At 49.1% G+C, this 15,716-nt stretch overlaps 2 protein-coding genes across 2 annotated transcripts; one reads left to right on the top strand and one right to left on the bottom strand.

The window, feature by feature from the left end:
- Window positions 1-1,351: 1,351 nt before the first annotated feature.
- Window positions 1,352-8,479, bottom strand: LOC130605306 (arf-GAP with dual PH domain-containing protein 1-like). The gene is made up of 11 exons (XM_057420710.1): window positions 7,740-8,479; window positions 6,629-6,759; window positions 5,633-5,724; window positions 5,464-5,546; window positions 4,807-4,919; window positions 3,946-4,092; window positions 3,434-3,517; window positions 3,014-3,076; window positions 2,434-2,505; window positions 1,722-1,953; window positions 1,352-1,634 (listed from the first exon to the last, which is right to left on the bottom strand). Exons 1-11 carry the CDS (start codon window positions 7,828-7,830, stop codon window positions 1,606-1,608), a joined length of 1,137 nt encoding a protein of 378 aa, XP_057276693.1. The 5' UTR covers window positions 7,831-8,479; the 3' UTR covers window positions 1,352-1,605.
- A 607-nt stretch (window positions 8,480-9,086) lies between these two features.
- NOL12 (nucleolar protein 12) lies at window positions 9,087-12,529 on the top strand. Its single transcript, XM_057420715.1, has 6 exons — window positions 9,087-9,214; window positions 9,315-9,420; window positions 9,592-9,640; window positions 10,018-10,160; window positions 11,149-11,249; window positions 11,899-12,529. The coding sequence occupies exons 1-6, from the start codon at window positions 9,135-9,137 to the stop codon at window positions 12,068-12,070; spliced, it is 651 nt and encodes a 216-aa protein (XP_057276698.1). The 5' UTR covers window positions 9,087-9,134; the 3' UTR covers window positions 12,071-12,529.
- The last annotated feature ends 3,187 nt before the right edge of the window (window positions 12,530-15,716 follow it).

Below are 15,716 nucleotides of genomic sequence, written 5' to 3'. Positions count from 1 at the left end.
CCTTTCTTCACCCGCATTTTAGCCTCATTCCTCTCGGGGAACACTCCTGGTGCTGTTTTTCACCTAGGAAGTCGATGCTCCCAACAGGTTCTGGCAGTTTCAGCACAAAGAGGGCTCCCCAGGGAACCAGAGGGGGACCATGACTTGGCCCATTTTGCTCTGATGGAAAAATCCACAGTTTAAATGCCCCAGGAAATGCAATGAATACCTACAGCTCTTTGCTCTGATTGTCCGTCCTTTTTGTTTCTCAAGAAACAGCCTTATACCTTAGTAGTCAGCAGCTCAGCTAACTACTGTTAGCCTCCTAACTTCATTTAGGAAATTAAAATAAATTAGTGGGATTTTTAAATGTATTTCTTTACAAACTAATTAAAATACTGGTTACCTCATTAACTCCAGTTAGCTCCCTTAACACAGGAGATGCCTGCTCTAACACTACTGGTGTAAAGCTGCAGACACATCAAATACTACAGCCATCAGAAGAACTCAGCTCGTCCTTCCAGCACGTGAAATACAGCTCTGCCAGGAGAGCTTTAAGAGATGATCTTTAAGATATGAATCATGGGTTGATTCAGTGGTTAGGGCTAACTGTTACTAGAAGGATATGAACATACAGACTTCCCTGTTACACTACTGCATAAAAACATATGTATATGTGGTATACAGTATAAACATATGTAATATATAGGGCAGAATGAAAATGCCAGGCCTTTGACACAGAGAATGAGGGAATCTGTGATGTCTTTGGACATCAACCTCAAGATTCTAGCAAAGACAAGTCATAACGCTGTATCAGACATGCCATAAGCTGCTCTCTGCAGGACACACCCTCTCTCCATTGGTTTGACTACAGGCTCAGATTTGACAGCTGAACTTCAGTGGCATGAATATCCCCCACAGTTATCTTTCCTAGGTCAGTATTCCACCTCCCATCACTTTTTATGTGCACACACAAACACACACGTTATCCACATACACATATGTATACCCACACATTGTTTCTGAGCTTCTCTCTTCTCTGTAGCAATCAAAGGAAGGTCTGAAGCAGCTTTCAAGGCCATACACAGCAGGACGAAGCAGGCTTCACATCTGGCTGTTAGTTTACATCTTTTAAGTGACCTTTCTCAACTACAGCTCTGATCAAATATGTACATGTTTCACATCTCTGACACCAGCAGAGAAACCATTTCTTGTAAAGGAACAGGTCTCCTAGTCCAGAAGCCCCTGCAACCTGCTGGGGTTTAGCTCCAGCCAGGCAGCTGTCTTCTTAAGGTTTGTGGTTGCCTGCAGTTTCATGCAGGAGTGATGCTGGGTCCCAAGTCCAACACAGCAAGTGCCAAGTTTTCAAGGCCTGCCAGTGTCCAGTCATACCACAGCAATTTAACAGTGACAGGTTGCACTGAGGAGTCAGACTCTCAAAGTCTTGTACTTGAAAGGAAGCAGCTTAATCGGGTGCTCAAAACTAAGTGGACCATCTATGGGGGAAGAAAGTGCTTCAAAGGGTGCTTCAAGAGCACTGTGTTTCTCTGATGTTGGTCTCCTCTCCTGACAGCCCAGCAACACGACCAGGTAGAATCAAGTCACAGCAGGTTTCTCCATGGCTTCCTAGGATTTAAACTTGAAGTAGGCTTCAACTGTAGTGAAGGAAAAAGGTGGTGCATTAGGGCAATACCCTGAACTGGAATAGCAGGAGGGGAAGAAAACAGCATCCAGGCACTTACTTGCATATTCTTGTGGTGTCATGGCCTGGTTGATGACACTGGTGAAGGCTGAGATCCAGTCCAGCTGGTCAGTCTCTGTCTCACAAGTGAAGAGGTATTCCCGGTCGGGGGTGACGATGGTAAGGCCATAGTTCCAAGAGAAGTTGCCCTGTGTCCCTGTAGGCAATCCCTTCTGGACACTATATCCATTATCTCCGCTGCCCACAAACACTTCACCTTTAGCAAATGCATCCTGCACATCAGAGGGAAAAAGTGAGGTTTACAGAATCTCAGAAGAACCAGGGAATAATAGCAAGCACCTGAGGACAGGAGGAGAGTGGGTGAGGACCAGGGATGGTGATCAGGGGAGGTCAGAGAATTCAGAGAAGCAGGGAGGTGATGCTCAAAAGCAGCAGCAGAAAGGAAAAATTACAAGCATAGATCTAGAGAGGTCTGAGAAAGGAAACACTGCTCCGTGTCACCCCCCATGTCACTCTCCTCCCCATCACTATTTTACATTGCTGCCCTCCCTGTTCCCATTGTTCACAGGCAGTGAAACAAATACAGAAAGCATACAATGAATTGAGATGGAAAGGGGAAGACCTAGAGCCCATTCAAAGCAGCTGGGGAATCCGCAAGCCTGCCTTACTGCAGAGCAAAGACTCTGACTGCACTGTGACCCTGCCCTCAGCACCGTTGCCTGCAGCTGCCAGAGGTCAGATCTCCTGCTCACCAAAGGGTCCTTGAAGTAGGTGAGCCTGCGGTGATCCAGCGTGAACCAGCGCTTCTTAAAAGCCTCTCTCTGCTGCGAAGGGAAGAGGTGACATATGTAAGCGGACAGTGCCCTCTGCTGCGAGCAGTGCGAATGGATAGCCAAAATTCATCCCAACCGCTTGAACCAAGCCCCTGCCTTAACAGCAACTTCCTCCTCACCCTTTCTAAGCTGAGAGTAGGGATCAGTATCGGGTTTTTCAGTCCCAACTGCTGTCCCCAGCTCTTGGACTTCTGTGAAGAACCCCAGAGTTCAGACAGGAGAAATCTAGACGCTAAATACCTGTAAGGTCACGCACACACAGACACATGCAGAGAGATCTGTTGTTCTGGGAGAAAGCAGGGACTCTGGCTTCATCTACTTTCACATGTGTCCTTCCCCTTCCTTTTATTGTCCCCTCCCTTGGTGCACACACACTGTTCCCACGGGTGTCTAAAGAGTCGGGGGGAATGGGGAAACAGCAGGAGAAAAACATTGAAGTAGGGAAGGTCAGTGGCTCTCTGGCAGGTCCCTGCTAGATTTTCTCCCCACAGCAGCTCACCTTGGGACCAGTCTTCTCCATGTATCCCTCCTTAAGGAAGTTTCTTGTCAGCCGATTTTTTATCTGACAAAAAGGCAAGAGTCAGATAAACTCAGCCACGTTTCTTTGCTATTTGCTTTTGCTCCTCTCCGTCCCCCTCCTTCTATCCCCCAAACTCAGTTGCCTTTTATATTAATTTTTGAAGAACTGCCTAGCCAGGAGTCACTTCTGCCTTCAAAGTGCCCAGAAAGGGCAGAAAGCAGTTGTTCTCAGGCTACCACAGGCACTTCTACACACACTTTCTCATCCCTCTATCTAAATACTGCAATTTCTGCTTCTGTACCTGGGCTTCTAATAGTAACTACAGTAACTAATGGGCTCTTACAGCACATCACCAAGTATCAGTGGAAGACTCAGCACTGCACTCTAGTGCTGACTTACCTCATTATCACTGGCAATGGGAAATGCTACCTTCAGATAATGGAACTGCACAGAGCGAATGGCATTGAACCAGTCCACTACCTCCTGAGAATGAAAAAGGACAGGACAGAAAACTTAGGCAAAGCAACACTGAGCCATCTTAAATTCACCCAGCTCAACCCTATGTTAGCTACAAACACAGCCAGGTCTCCCTCCCCAGCACCTATATCATCTCCCTCACACACAAACAGCATGGCTGCCCCACTCCCCACACCCACAGGCAGCAGCACATTTGCACATCTTCTGTGACAGCTCCTTCCACACAAACTAATTCAGTCAGTGCTCCTGCCCTACTCCCTGCAGCAAAACCCTCTCAGACACACAGACACAGAGCCAGAGCCCCCACCCCATTACCTACCTACAGTGACTCACACACACATACCTTGTCCTACCCATGCTTCAGACTATTTAGTATCAGGAGCTTCTCAGATCACCTCAATTGCTTTGCAATGTTTGATGCTAAAACGAAATACCTTTCCACTTTCATGGTAGACAAATATATTCCGAGTCTTGTTGTCTTTAAGATAGGTGATCTGCAGGCCATTGGGGTTCCCAATCTTCACTGGTTGAAATGTAGCATTGATGACATCTATTTTAATATTGATTTTGGGTTCTTTGGCCTGAAAACAGAATAGCACTGGTCATGAATAAGCAATCCTAGTGGGAAAGACACTTTGTAGGGTAAGAGAGAGTCAGTGGATCTTAAAGGTAATAACTGCTCCTACCCAACAAAATTGCTGTAGCACACACTCACTTCACTATGTATTGTGCTCAAGCTCAAAAAGTGGGCATACACACACCCCATTTTACATTTGACCTGTGCCTACTCTGGAACTGCCAATAGCGCACTGGGAGTGCATCTGACTTTACAGCTCAGCCAGTCTAAAGGCTAACTGACCTCAAAAGGAAAGAGTCCACTCCTAGAATCATAGAAACATAGAATAGTTGGGTTGGAAGTGACCTTAAAGACCATTTAGTCCAACTCCTATGAAATAAGCTGGGACATTTTCAACTAGATGAGGTTGCTCAGAGTTCTGTCCAACCTGACCCTGAACATTTCCAGGGGTGGGGCATCCATCCACCAGTGAAAAATCAAACCTTTTATCAGCAGTGAGGGAAGGGTATAGGGAAGCACAAAGGGAGGACATGGGGAAATGTCACCCTGACAGTAGGATGGGGACCCCTCTCTTCAGAGACATGTTTCTGTCATCATCCCTGGTCTGGGATAAGGCAGGCAACCTCAGAAACAGGTTGCCTTGCATATGAAACACCTCTGTGCCTGCACTGTCCTGAGTGGAGTACGCACTGGCTTGGGAGTTGACCACCATACTCACATCCTGCTTCGTGAAATACTTCAGACATCCCTCTCTCTCAGACAAGAGGAACTTGCGGGGTAGGAACTGCCCATTGTCTCGACCTCGCTTCCAGAGGATGCCTTCCTTCACTCCTAGGAGCAGAAAGGCCACTTTTAAAAGCATCCTCTCACAAGCATGGTAGGCATCAGAGAGCTGCATGCAACCTGGGGTCCTAGCCATATCTTTGGGATAAAGCACGTAGAATCACAGAAGGGCTTGGGTTGGAAGGGACCTTAATAAGCTCATCCAGTCCCAAGCCCCTGCCATGGACAGGGACACCTTCCACTAGAAGCACCTTGTGTCACAGCACTGGCAGGGGCATTTCAAAGACAGCTGCCATGGTTGGAGGGAGTAGTTTGCAGCAGGGCAGAAATTCCTTATTGAAGACGTCTGGCTCCAACAGGATAGAAAATGGCTTTGAAAAAGCACAGAAGCAACCCATGGCAATACCAACCTACACTGGCCACAGTTGAATCCCCTCTCCAAAAAACACAATACCCTATAAATACCAGCTGGGTTCTCAGGAGTACTTGTGGGATTTGCCACTCTGACATTATGAGCTTTCTTCTCATGGTACTCAAAATCTTCCAGCAAAGGCAACAGGCAGGATATTTTGATGCTGTGCTCTGCTCTTACCATCAGAATATGGCAGCTGTTTTCCTGGCTCAGTGAACTCTCTGCGTTCATATTTGGCCCGTATCCACTGTTCTCTCAGCACACTAGGGAGAGAGGTGACAGGTAGCTCAGAAACACTTAGGGGAACCCAGAACTGCCATTCCCCCTTTTTTTCTATGCAGCAACTTACTGGCAGTCATTGTAGGTTGGCTGGTAATAGTAAATAGGGATGTGAGCTTCATATATGCCTTTAGTCACAGCATTCCCATGCTTGGCCAGAAACTGCAGAATTAGACAGAGAGTTAGTTCCTTCCCTTTGATGCTGAGTAATGTTGGACCTTTTTCTTTCCTGACCCACTACAGGGCTAGATGCACATCAAGCTCTAATGGAGCATTCTCCTTCCCCTCCATTGCGACATCCCAGTAATGTCTGGCTCCATAAAGGTGGATCTCAAAGGTCCTGTCTGCTTTTAGAAGTTACATTGATTGCACCTGAATCCAAAGAATGCCATAAATGTCAATTCCGTGGGGCTTGGTGCACACACACTCAGTGGATTTGCTGCCATGCCCCACATCACTAGGGACACCATGTTCAACAGCTATGCAATGCCTTCTGGGGGGACATTCCAAAACTCTTTGCTCCTCTCAAAAGAGCAGCAAGATACAGATTATTTTCTTTGGATGTTCAGAAAATGTTTTCAGTCCCCTGAAGATTTATGGGTTGAGGGGGGTGTAACAGGGAGAAGTCAAGTTCCCACAAATGCCATTTTTCTCAAGAGATCACATTATATCTGGAATCTCATCTCAGAGCATGGAATTGCCCCAAATTTTCCCCTCAGACTGCTGAATCCAAGAGAAGACATTGAATCTGGATGGTGCTGGTGAGTGGGAAATGAGTAATCTGGAGTGACAAAGACCCTAAGCCTTGGCAAAATACATTGCAAGAGCTCTCCATTTGCCATAAAGTAACAGGACATGGAGAGACACATAAGGCAAATGCATCCTGCCTCTCCCAGTGGGCTATGGGGAGTTATCCCTGCACAAATATCCAGAGCATGAGTAGCAAAGGGACAGATTAAATCAGACTGTATCTTCAACTCTGTGCAAAGGGCTGACTTTCCCAGGACAGTTAGTATATGACCTAGATCCAACCCACCTGACATACCAGTGGGGATAAAGATCTCACCTGCACCTGGGCATCATCCCAGTGGTCCATCTTCAGGGATTTGACTTTGCTGATGCTAGGGATGTTGCGGTGAATTCCTGAACAGCTGAGGCATATAAAAACACCCAGAGTAGAGGACGCCCAATCAGGGTCTGCGGGTATAAAAAACGGTATGACTACAAGTGGTAAATTCCCCTGGGATGTATACCTCAACTGAGAACACAGTCCTGAGAAACAGAGAGCTGTGTGACCACAGTTTCATCTGAACCAATTAATTAACACCCAAAGTATATATGCTGGTTAGGAAAAAGCAGAGCTATTATAGCCCCCCCATCCCCCCTGCTTCAACCACTTCATCTGAATCTTTATTAACGTGAACCTTGAAAAACTTCAAGTGCTGCGAAAATTCCCTTTGCATAAAGAGTCACCCATGATGAAAGTGAAACCACCTCTGGGAAAAGACTCCAGCAGTTTAGTGCAATATAGCAAACGCACAACGGTATTTAGCTGCAGAAGTGGAAAGCAGCCCCGAATCCAAAATTTTCCTGGAAGAATTTAAGAAGGTGAAAGGATACCAATTATCCCAATCTTAATTTGGCTTGGATGGTATGCTCCATGTGCCCCTTTTGGGAAGAGCATGATGAGTGTTTTTAGCAGTGCCCATAGGACCTCAAACTGGGTACCCTGTGAAGAGAGCAAGCCCTTCAGGAAGAGAAATCTCCAAGGCGCCTGTAGCAGGTTGTATGCTCAGCTGAGTCACAGAGGAGACAATGCCCTCCTGAATCACTCCTTCTTTGTGGAGCAGTTAGGATTTCACCGCGAGCTTTCCTGTCGGGTCCTGACTGGGCATGACCTTGATTTGTGTTGGAGATCTGACATGACTACAACCCATGGCGCTGCAGCTACACAGCCCCTGCTCAAAGGGCACTGCCGCATCCCCGTCCTTCTTCCCACCGGCACTGTGGCAGCATCTCCTTCCTCCTCCCTTGCCAGCTCACTTCCAGGGAGAAGAAGTAAATACCCAGAGCAATGACTCCCCTTCCCCTCTACTCCAGGCTCCCGTGCAGCCCAAGAGCTGTTAGAGAGCAGCTCCTGCTTCCAACTCTTCCTCCAGCAGCCCTTGGGGACTCACCTGGCTTCCCACAGTCTGCACATAAAGAGTTTTCTGCTCTTCTCCACACCTCCTTCAGGGCCTTCATGCTCCGCTCATGTCCTCCAGCCATCACGTCCCAGCGCTATCCCTCCCAGGCAGGGCAGGACCAGGAGGGCAGCCTGCGCCTTCTGCACCTGCAGGCCAACCCAAGGGAGAAGGAGCCACCGGAGAGACAGCAGCTCTGGCAGAGAGCAGGAAACAGGGAAAGCAGGAGAAGCCGTAAGGTTAACGGTAGGAGCGTGGAGGCCTTAACGGCACACCTGAGCCGGCTGAGTCCAGGCAGGGGCGAAGAGGCTGAAGTGCAGGCAGGCTACGGGTGAGGAGGAGGAGACCTGCCCCATGGGCGGGGAGGGAAGTGCAGCAATTAACCACAGAACTGGTTTTGCCGCATTTCTGCTGGTGAAGGGACAGGCCAGGAAGAGAGCGCAGCAGCCAGCAAGTTGATAAAGGCGAGGGGGCCGCAGACGGCGGCCACCAGTCCTGTCAGGACTTGTGTCAGGGCTCATCACGCTCTGTGACATGGGGGGTGGTTTTGGGCTGGCCTTGCAGCACGTCAGGAGCTTACACCAGTAAGCTGGCCGCCACACAGGCATTACACACACCTTTAAAGCAAGGACCAGAGAGCAAGAAAGTTCAAGAGTTCAGCCAAAGTCACTCAAACAACCATCTAAGAACATGGCAGTGCTGATGCCCCCCTCCAACTCATGCTGGTGTCTGTCACTACAGAAACCAAGGCTGTTGAGCCAGGTCCTGCATATCAGAGACTCAGTGTAAGAGCCGAGACGCATCCCCCGAGTTGTCTTCCTGGACTAAGAGGAGCAGCTCAGGTGCCACTAACACCAAACAGTGATAGCTTGAAACAAACCCCTGGACCTTTCCTGATGAAATGCAGATGTTAACTATTGGGAGGAAAAACCTTTATTAAACAGATGGAGATGTACAATACTGAGAACACATCTCAAGATGAGAGATCAGCACAAGGCACCACCGCAAAACCCTTTTGCTAGGAGGCAGCTGAGGGGAGAAGGGAGCTGGAGGCACTCAAACCTGAAGGAACCCTCCCTCCATCCACCCCAGGGATGGGAACAGCCACCTGCGAAGTGGCTTCTCTCTCCCACCCCTGCCTGGGGGCAGAACGCACCGCTATGATCAGGCGAGGGGACGCACACAGCTCCCACACACGAACGGGACAAGAGGACCCGATGCTGGCCCCGCTCTGCTCCTTCAGGCTGAGACAGCCTCCCCTGGTGCCCCCATGAGGCCGTCAACCTCCCCTGCCCGGGGCAACATGGCGGGCGGGATGGGGCGGGGCGGTGCCGCCCCTCACGGCGGAAGGGGCGGGCGACAGCGTGGTGGCGGCAGCGTGGTACCGCGATGGGCCGCAAGAAGAAGAAGAATGGTGCAGGCGGCAGAGAGGGTCGGCTGGTGGTGACTTTTGACGAGGACAGGCGGAGGTGAGGCCGGGAGCGTGTGTGTGATTCTTGCGACGGGGTGGGGATATCTGCCCGTGAAGGGCTCGCTAAACGCCGCGTGGTTCGGTGTTGCCGGCGGCAGGGAGTACCTGACCGGCTTCCACAAGAGGAAGGTGGAGCGGAGGAAGGCGGCCCTGGACGAGATCAAGCGGAAGCTTAAGGAGGAGCAGAGGAAGCTAAAGGAGGAGGTACCCCTACAAACACACACCCCACCCCACCCCCCCCATTGGCCCTCCGTGGATGCGGGGTGTCCGCCTCCCGCCATGGCGGGCAGGCCGCAGGGCAGGGGGGTCTTGGGTCGGAGGGGTGGCGGCTGCAGGGGCAGGGGTGCCGCAATGACCTGTTTCAATCCCCCTCAGAGGCACCAGGAGTACCTGAAGATGCTGAGCGAGAGGGAGGAAGCGCTTGGTAGGTGCTGGGACCTCGGTGTCGGGGGGTGGGCACCCGTGGACCGGCAGTATTGATAAGAACAGGAGTATTCGCACACTGTCCCACAGCATCAGCTCCTTGCTCCTCTAGTGTTCCCCCTGGGCAGCAATCAGTAGTGACCACTGCAGCCCTCGTGTCCTGGTGGAATAGGGGGTAGGAGGGTGTGCAGAAAGAAGCAAGCAAGAGGGCATCTTCAAGTCCTATGCTGGGAGAAGTGCTGGTGTTCAAACCCTTCCACCCTTTCACCCTGGATGCAGAGGCTGGGTTCCCCCTGAGCCTGGCACTGCAGGAACAAGCAAATGTATCTTGTGGAAGATGGGGTGCTTTGCAGTGCAGGACCTTTTTTGTCTCCCCAGATGAGGCTGATGAACTCGAGCACTTGGTGACATCACGCACAGAGTCTGTGAACATCGACCACCCGAATCACATTGTAACCGTGACCACCATCAGTGACCTGGACCTCTCCGGGGCACGCCAGCTGGGATTGACCACACCTGTGGTAAAGCCTCTTGCTGCCTCACTGGTTGTGTCAGCTGTAAATGTCCTTAGGGCAGGCTACATAGGGCTGGTACTCCCTGAATGTGCCCGCAGACTTGCAGCAGGCTGGGAGCAGGGATGAAAAAGAAAACTTGTAACTTCCTAGTTTTTCCACAACTTATATTGGGCCTTTAAAATAGAAGAAATGTCCTTACATGAGCAGCTCGCTCAAACCTCCCTGGAATCCTTTGCTAGTACCAACTGACCTTGTGTAGGTGAAAGGTGTCACAGGGCTGGAGGTGAGAATGTAGTATTTTAAAAGCCAATACAATATGAGCAGCAAGGTTTCAGGGTTTGATACATGGCTGTCTTCTATCTCTTTCATGTGTCCTGATCAGGAAAAATTATTAGGACAAACAGGCACTTCTCTCCATGATCCTGTGCTTGGACTACAAATAAAAAAAAAACATTCATTTCTGGATGCTGTTGCTTTTGTGTTCAAAACATATTGTAACTGAGAATCTCGTATTTGGTCCAGAAACGCTTTCAGGCCCTGGTTCATTTGATCCTTTTGATCTTCATGACTGTGGCTGGATTTGAGCTCTTTGGAGAAGTGTCTGTGTTAACCTTTTACATTTGTGAGGGTGTTTTATAATCTAAAAAGTTACTTAAAGAGGCTTTGATATAACAAGAAAAAAGAGGAAACCTTCAGTTCATAGTTTAGACCAGGTGCGCAGCCATTAAGCTCATACTGAAGTTTTTGGATCTTAGGGTGGATTACTGCAGGACTTCTCACTGGTTGTCCATTTCCAAAAGAAACCTTGTAATAAGAAACCTTGAGATTTGGACAGCAAGGGATGTGGAGAACTAAACAAAGAAACTTCACCTATGATAAGATGGTTTACAAAACAGAATGAAACCAAGAAGGCAGCAGAAACACCAGTGTCACAAAACTATTTGTTATAATGTATCGTAGGTGTTTTGTTTGTTTTTTTTTCTTCCTTTTTAAGGGCAAGAGTGATGAATCAAAAGAAGAGAAAGGAGAAGAGGTGGTGAACAAGCCTGTAAAAGCAATGCCCAAGAAGTCCAGAAACCCTTTCCTGTCTGAAAAGTATGTATAAATTCACTCCAGCAACTTGCTGCTAGGCTTTGCGAGCTGATGATGATCTTTCCTTCCCAGCTCAGTGGTGTGCCTGCAGGGCAGGGAATGCTGTGCTGCTGGGCAGGAGCCAGCAGAGGGCACTGGCAGAGCACAAGCCTGTCCCGGACGCTCGATTCCACTGTCATTGATCACTGGTGACAGCAGCAGCAGGAGGAGGATGCAGAGCGGGGCGGGCTTTGTCCTGAAGTGTTTACCTAGCCCTTCCTCTCTGCAGATACTGCAGGGGAGGGTGTATTGCAGGGTGCAGAATTTGTCCCTAGGATTGAAGGTCGAAAGACCCTAAAGCTTTGGCATTCTCCATGTTTTTTCAGTATCCAGGATTTACAGCTAGCTCAGAAATGCAGAGTATTACTTAACTCTGTGGTGGCTGGGAAGCTCAATGCTTAGAAAATTCACTGTGGTTGTTACTGCACACATAAACTTGCAGGTTTCCTGCCCTGCCAGGATGGTACCCAGCACAGTGGAGTTCTTCTGGAACTCACCGTGTCTGATGTCTACTCCTGCTGGGCCACACAGGGCTCTCCTGCTTTTGTTGTGATGTCGCCTTGCTCCTGCAGACTTTGTTCTCCAAACATTTCTCTCTTCCTGCCCTGCACAGGATCTCTGCTCTTACTGCCACGCTGCACATGCGCAGCCGGAAAAAGGGAAAAGGAAAGAGACTCCAACGTGGGCAAGGCCCACGCAAGAAAATCCAGAAATCCGGCACGGGGCGGACCACTAAGACTCAGCGGCGGAGGCTGACGGGCAAAATGAGCCGTGATCAAGATTGATGAAGGAACTAGTGCTCAGCCCAGCAGCTGGGACAGTGCTCCACATCTGGCCGGCTGCTCTTTGGGACCCTTTCACTGTGGGCAAGGGCCTTGTTGACTTGGCTCTCTGACCAGCAGTGAGCCCAGATCACCTTTCCTCTCCCCTCCTGAGCTCCAGTCAGAGTGACTATGGACACTCTACCCATGTGTTTCCAAGTGAACTCCAGCTACTAAGTGCCTGGGTGCCATGGAGTCTCTAAAAACTTCTGCTGGGATCACACTGTCTGTTTGGCATGACCCTTCTGTCCTTGGGCCTCACCTTCCAGAGCTGACACCTGGCTTTATCAAAGGAGAGGATCTGGGGCAGAGTGCAACAGGCACATGGTCGTGGCAGTTTAAGAGGCTTGGAAGAGCTCTGCTTCCACTCTTGCGCATCAGTGCCCTGGCTTTTCTCCTGTGCAGTAAATCCTTTTTCCATAGGGGTGGGGTGTCATCTTGTCTCATGTGTTTCTTCTCCAGTGCCGCACTTGAATGCAGGGGTACTCTTTGTTTGCTACCTGTGCCAGGTGGAATTTGGTAACACTGTGACTAAATCTTTATTAAGTCATTTTGCTAAGAAAAAAAAAAACACCCACTTATGTCTTATTTGAACTGTAACAGCAACTGTGCTAAGGCCAGTACCAGTTGGAAAGGGGGGAGATAGTTCCTGGTTCTTAAAGGATATTGAAATCCACTGGTGCTTGGGAAATGGAGCTATTTCTGTTGTGCCAAGCCAGCCAGAGCAGGAATGGCTCATTCCATTGTCTGCTGAATGTGCCGATCTTAATTGCGATAGCTCAGAGGAGTATGAAATGCCCTAATGCCCTTGTTGTATGTGTGTGGCCCTCTCTGGGATGGGAGTGGCAGAGGCTGCCCTTGCCCTTTACCTCAGGGCTGCTGCAGTCAGCAGGAGTTAATTGCCTTTCTTCTTCGGACTTCAGTATATGTTTTTTAGCATGGATGCCTTCAGCAGGAGGGGAAAAAAAAGAGTTTGCATGGTTTGGGTTAAGGAATACTGGTGGCAAAACTGAGTGAATCCTCTGAGAAGAGCAAGCCTAGGCAGCATGCTGGCCTCTATTCTGGAGTATCTGTAGGAGATGGTGGCCATTCTGCCCCTGTCAGCCTCCGCCCATGCCACATGTGTACTGGCAAGGAAATGACAAAGGAAGAAAAGGCTTGTGTGGCCAAAACCCCCACCAGAAAACTGGCAACCCAGCAATGGGAGAGTACATATGTTCCTCATGCCAGAAGTGGGAGGGGAAAGAGCAAACCAGTGCTTGAGGCTTCATGGAGAAACATCAGAGCAATGCTGATGGCCACCAGCCACTAAAGCTAACTGCAGCCTGGTGGATCTCTCCAACGTTTCTTGGACCATGTGCACACTGAGTGTTGAGAAGGGTACAATCTCAACGCTGACAGCAGCCACACAATTTCTGCTGGAGCATCTTCCTCTGGAGGGAACTGGGTGGCATGCATGTGAAGCAGGGGGTCCCTTTGTACCTCCCTTCTGGAGGTGAATGGTGGGAAAGTGGATACTGTTTTATCCCATGTGCCTTGCGTGCTTGGACTCTTGAGTCCTATACTGAGCTGAGTTCTTAAGCGCTAATGTGGAATAACCTCAGTCACATCATGAAAATGCAGTGTATGTGGTTCCCTCACCTCCAAAATAGTTTTGGTACATTGCCTTAAAGGCTGCTCCAGAATGCACATTAAGCCCATGAGCTGTGTTACCCGGCCTTCCTGTCTTGCCTTGAGGTGTTGGCTGTTTCAGAGCTGTGAAAACAACTCCAAGACAAGGCCAAAAGTCTGATGCTCGGCTGGATTTCATCCAAAGTGTCCAAGAGGATCATAAAAGCATTTCTCCTTGTGGTTTGGTAGTTAATATGCTCTAGAGCTATTGTGTGGTTGTTGGGTTTGAGAGGGGTGTAGGAGGGAAGGAGAGGGAAATTCTGCTTAGAATGGTGTGCCAAAGGGACTGTAGCTCAAAGCTGGAGGACATTTTGTGACATCCTTTGTATGGGTCATACAGCACCTTTCCCTTCAGACATTCTGCCTTCTGGAATAAATGTGGGCAGGTGACTTTTGCTTCCCCACCCCAAGAGTTTGCTCTGGAGCTGGGATGGCCATTGTAAAGGAAATGTACAGTCTGTGTGTCTGTGACATCTCTGGAAGTGTGGTGGGAACTGTGGATTACTTGCCTTCCACAGCCTGTAGGCAGCCTGGCACATAAGGACAACACTAGATTGCCTCATTGTAGTCCTGATGGGGTGATAAGAGGGACATCAACAGCACTTCAGTGTCATTTGGATGCCAGGTGATTTACAAGAATCTCTCTTTTAGGTTGCTGTATTCCTGGCCCTAATAACTTCTGAGCCTTTCTCAAGTGTCAGGTGTCCCCTCTAATCACCAGCAGCCTCTTCCATCTTCTGAAAGCTTCCAGTTCCTGCTGTTAGGTTTTCACGTTAAGAAACCAAGGCATATGGAAAAACTGAGAACAGAACTGTTACATCCTAGGCCAAGTTAACCATCAGGATTGTTCACTGCAGTATTGATTTCTCCATTTGATCGATTAAAGCTTTATTTGGTGATGTAAATTACTGACTCAGCCCCAGCTTGTTGTCTTCCTTATGTGCAGGGTGTGCAGACAGGCCACCCCAGGATAAATTGGATCAAGAATATGAGCTCCACACCAAGTTAATGTGTTGTTTGCCAGACACATCACAGTTCATCCCAGGCTGTGACTGAAAATTCTTCTTGTTTGCTGCTTCCCCTTGTTTTCAAGATGAATTTGAGCATTTTTGCCCAGCTGCTCACAAACAAGTTCTAGCTGTTAAGGAGCTTCTGAATATAAAGTACCTGCAAAAATGAACGTGCTGGTGCAGCCGCTGCTGAGAAAATGAAGAGCAGAGCCCAGCAGCTCCCTGCGTGTTCCCCCTTCCACAGCCTCGGCACAGGTTTTTCACGCTTGGCTCTGCAGCTCTGGCACCTGCGTGTTACTCGTGCTTGTGCCCGAGGGCTCACACAGAGGGAGGCAAGGCTTTGACATGGGCTGCCATGCTGGGGTTTCCATGCATGATGGCTTTCACTGACTAGACTATGATTCTGCACACATGCACGCACAAAAATGTAATTGGGATTACAGAGCATCAAAACCAGACAGGGAGCCAAAGAGGTCAGACAGCTGGGGAAAAACAGGGTGTGCATGAGCTGTGTGATAATCAGTGCACTGTGTTTATTGCTCTTCAGAAGCATGTCAAGCTCAAGGCTGTACCTAGTACAGTCCCGCTGCTGCTTCCAGCATTGTTTTCCAGAAATGAACTGGGGAAGAAGTTGCTGGGAGAGTGACAAGGACTTTTATGTTCTAATAGAGCTGAATAACTGAGGGTGTCTGGGAAAGACAGGTTTGAGGAGTGGATTGAAAACTGCTTTTAAGGGGTAAACAAAAAGTGAAATTAAGCTTCTGGGGTTTTTTTTAATATTCACCAGGACTGTGAAGAGGAGGTTGGATTGTAACAGGAGCAATGGAGGACAGATGTCTTAACATCTTAACATGCTTACATGTTCCACTAGAAATAGCAAGGCTCAGGCAGGACTTGTGCTGGGCAAGCAAGGGCCAGGTAAGACAAAC

Source organism: Pezoporus wallicus, unplaced genomic scaffold (assembly GCF_028554395.1).
Source record: "Pezoporus wallicus isolate ANWC-B61680 ecotype Strahan unplaced genomic scaffold, APGP_CSIRO_Pwel_v1 contig_2871, whole genome shotgun sequence".
Lineage (NCBI taxonomy): Eukaryota > Metazoa > Chordata > Aves > Psittaciformes > Psittacidae > Pezoporus > Pezoporus wallicus.
This window is presented reverse-complemented; position numbering and strand designations above follow the sequence as displayed.

What these genes read in the sequence shown, in the direction of transcription:
- LOC130605306 (XM_057420710.1), bottom strand. Translation starts at nt 7,830, where the DNA reads ATGGCTGGAGGACATGAGCGGAGCATGAAGGCCCTGAAGGAGGTGTGG. An exon ending in TGCAGACTGTGGGAAGCCAG is followed by an intron (nt 6,760 to 7,739) that starts GTGAGTCCCCAA and finishes TTATACCCGCAG; the next exon opens with ACCCTGATTGGGCGTCCTCT. An exon ending in CCATTGCCAGTGATAATGAG is followed by an intron (nt 3,077 to 3,433) that starts GTAAGTCAGCAC and finishes CCTTTTTGTCAG; the next exon opens with ATAAAAAATCGGCTGACAAG.
- NOL12 (XM_057420715.1), top strand. Translation starts at nt 9,135, where the DNA reads ATGGGCCGCAAGAAGAAGAAGAATGGTGCAGGCGGCAGAGAGGGTCGG. An exon ending in AGAGGAAGCTAAAGGAGGAG is followed by an intron (nt 9,421 to 9,591) that starts GTACCCCTACAA and finishes AATCCCCCTCAG; the next exon opens with AGGCACCAGGAGTACCTGAA. An exon ending in AACCCTTTCCTGTCTGAAAA is followed by an intron (nt 11,250 to 11,898) that starts GTATGTATAAAT and finishes TGCCCTGCACAG; the next exon opens with GATCTCTGCTCTTACTGCCA.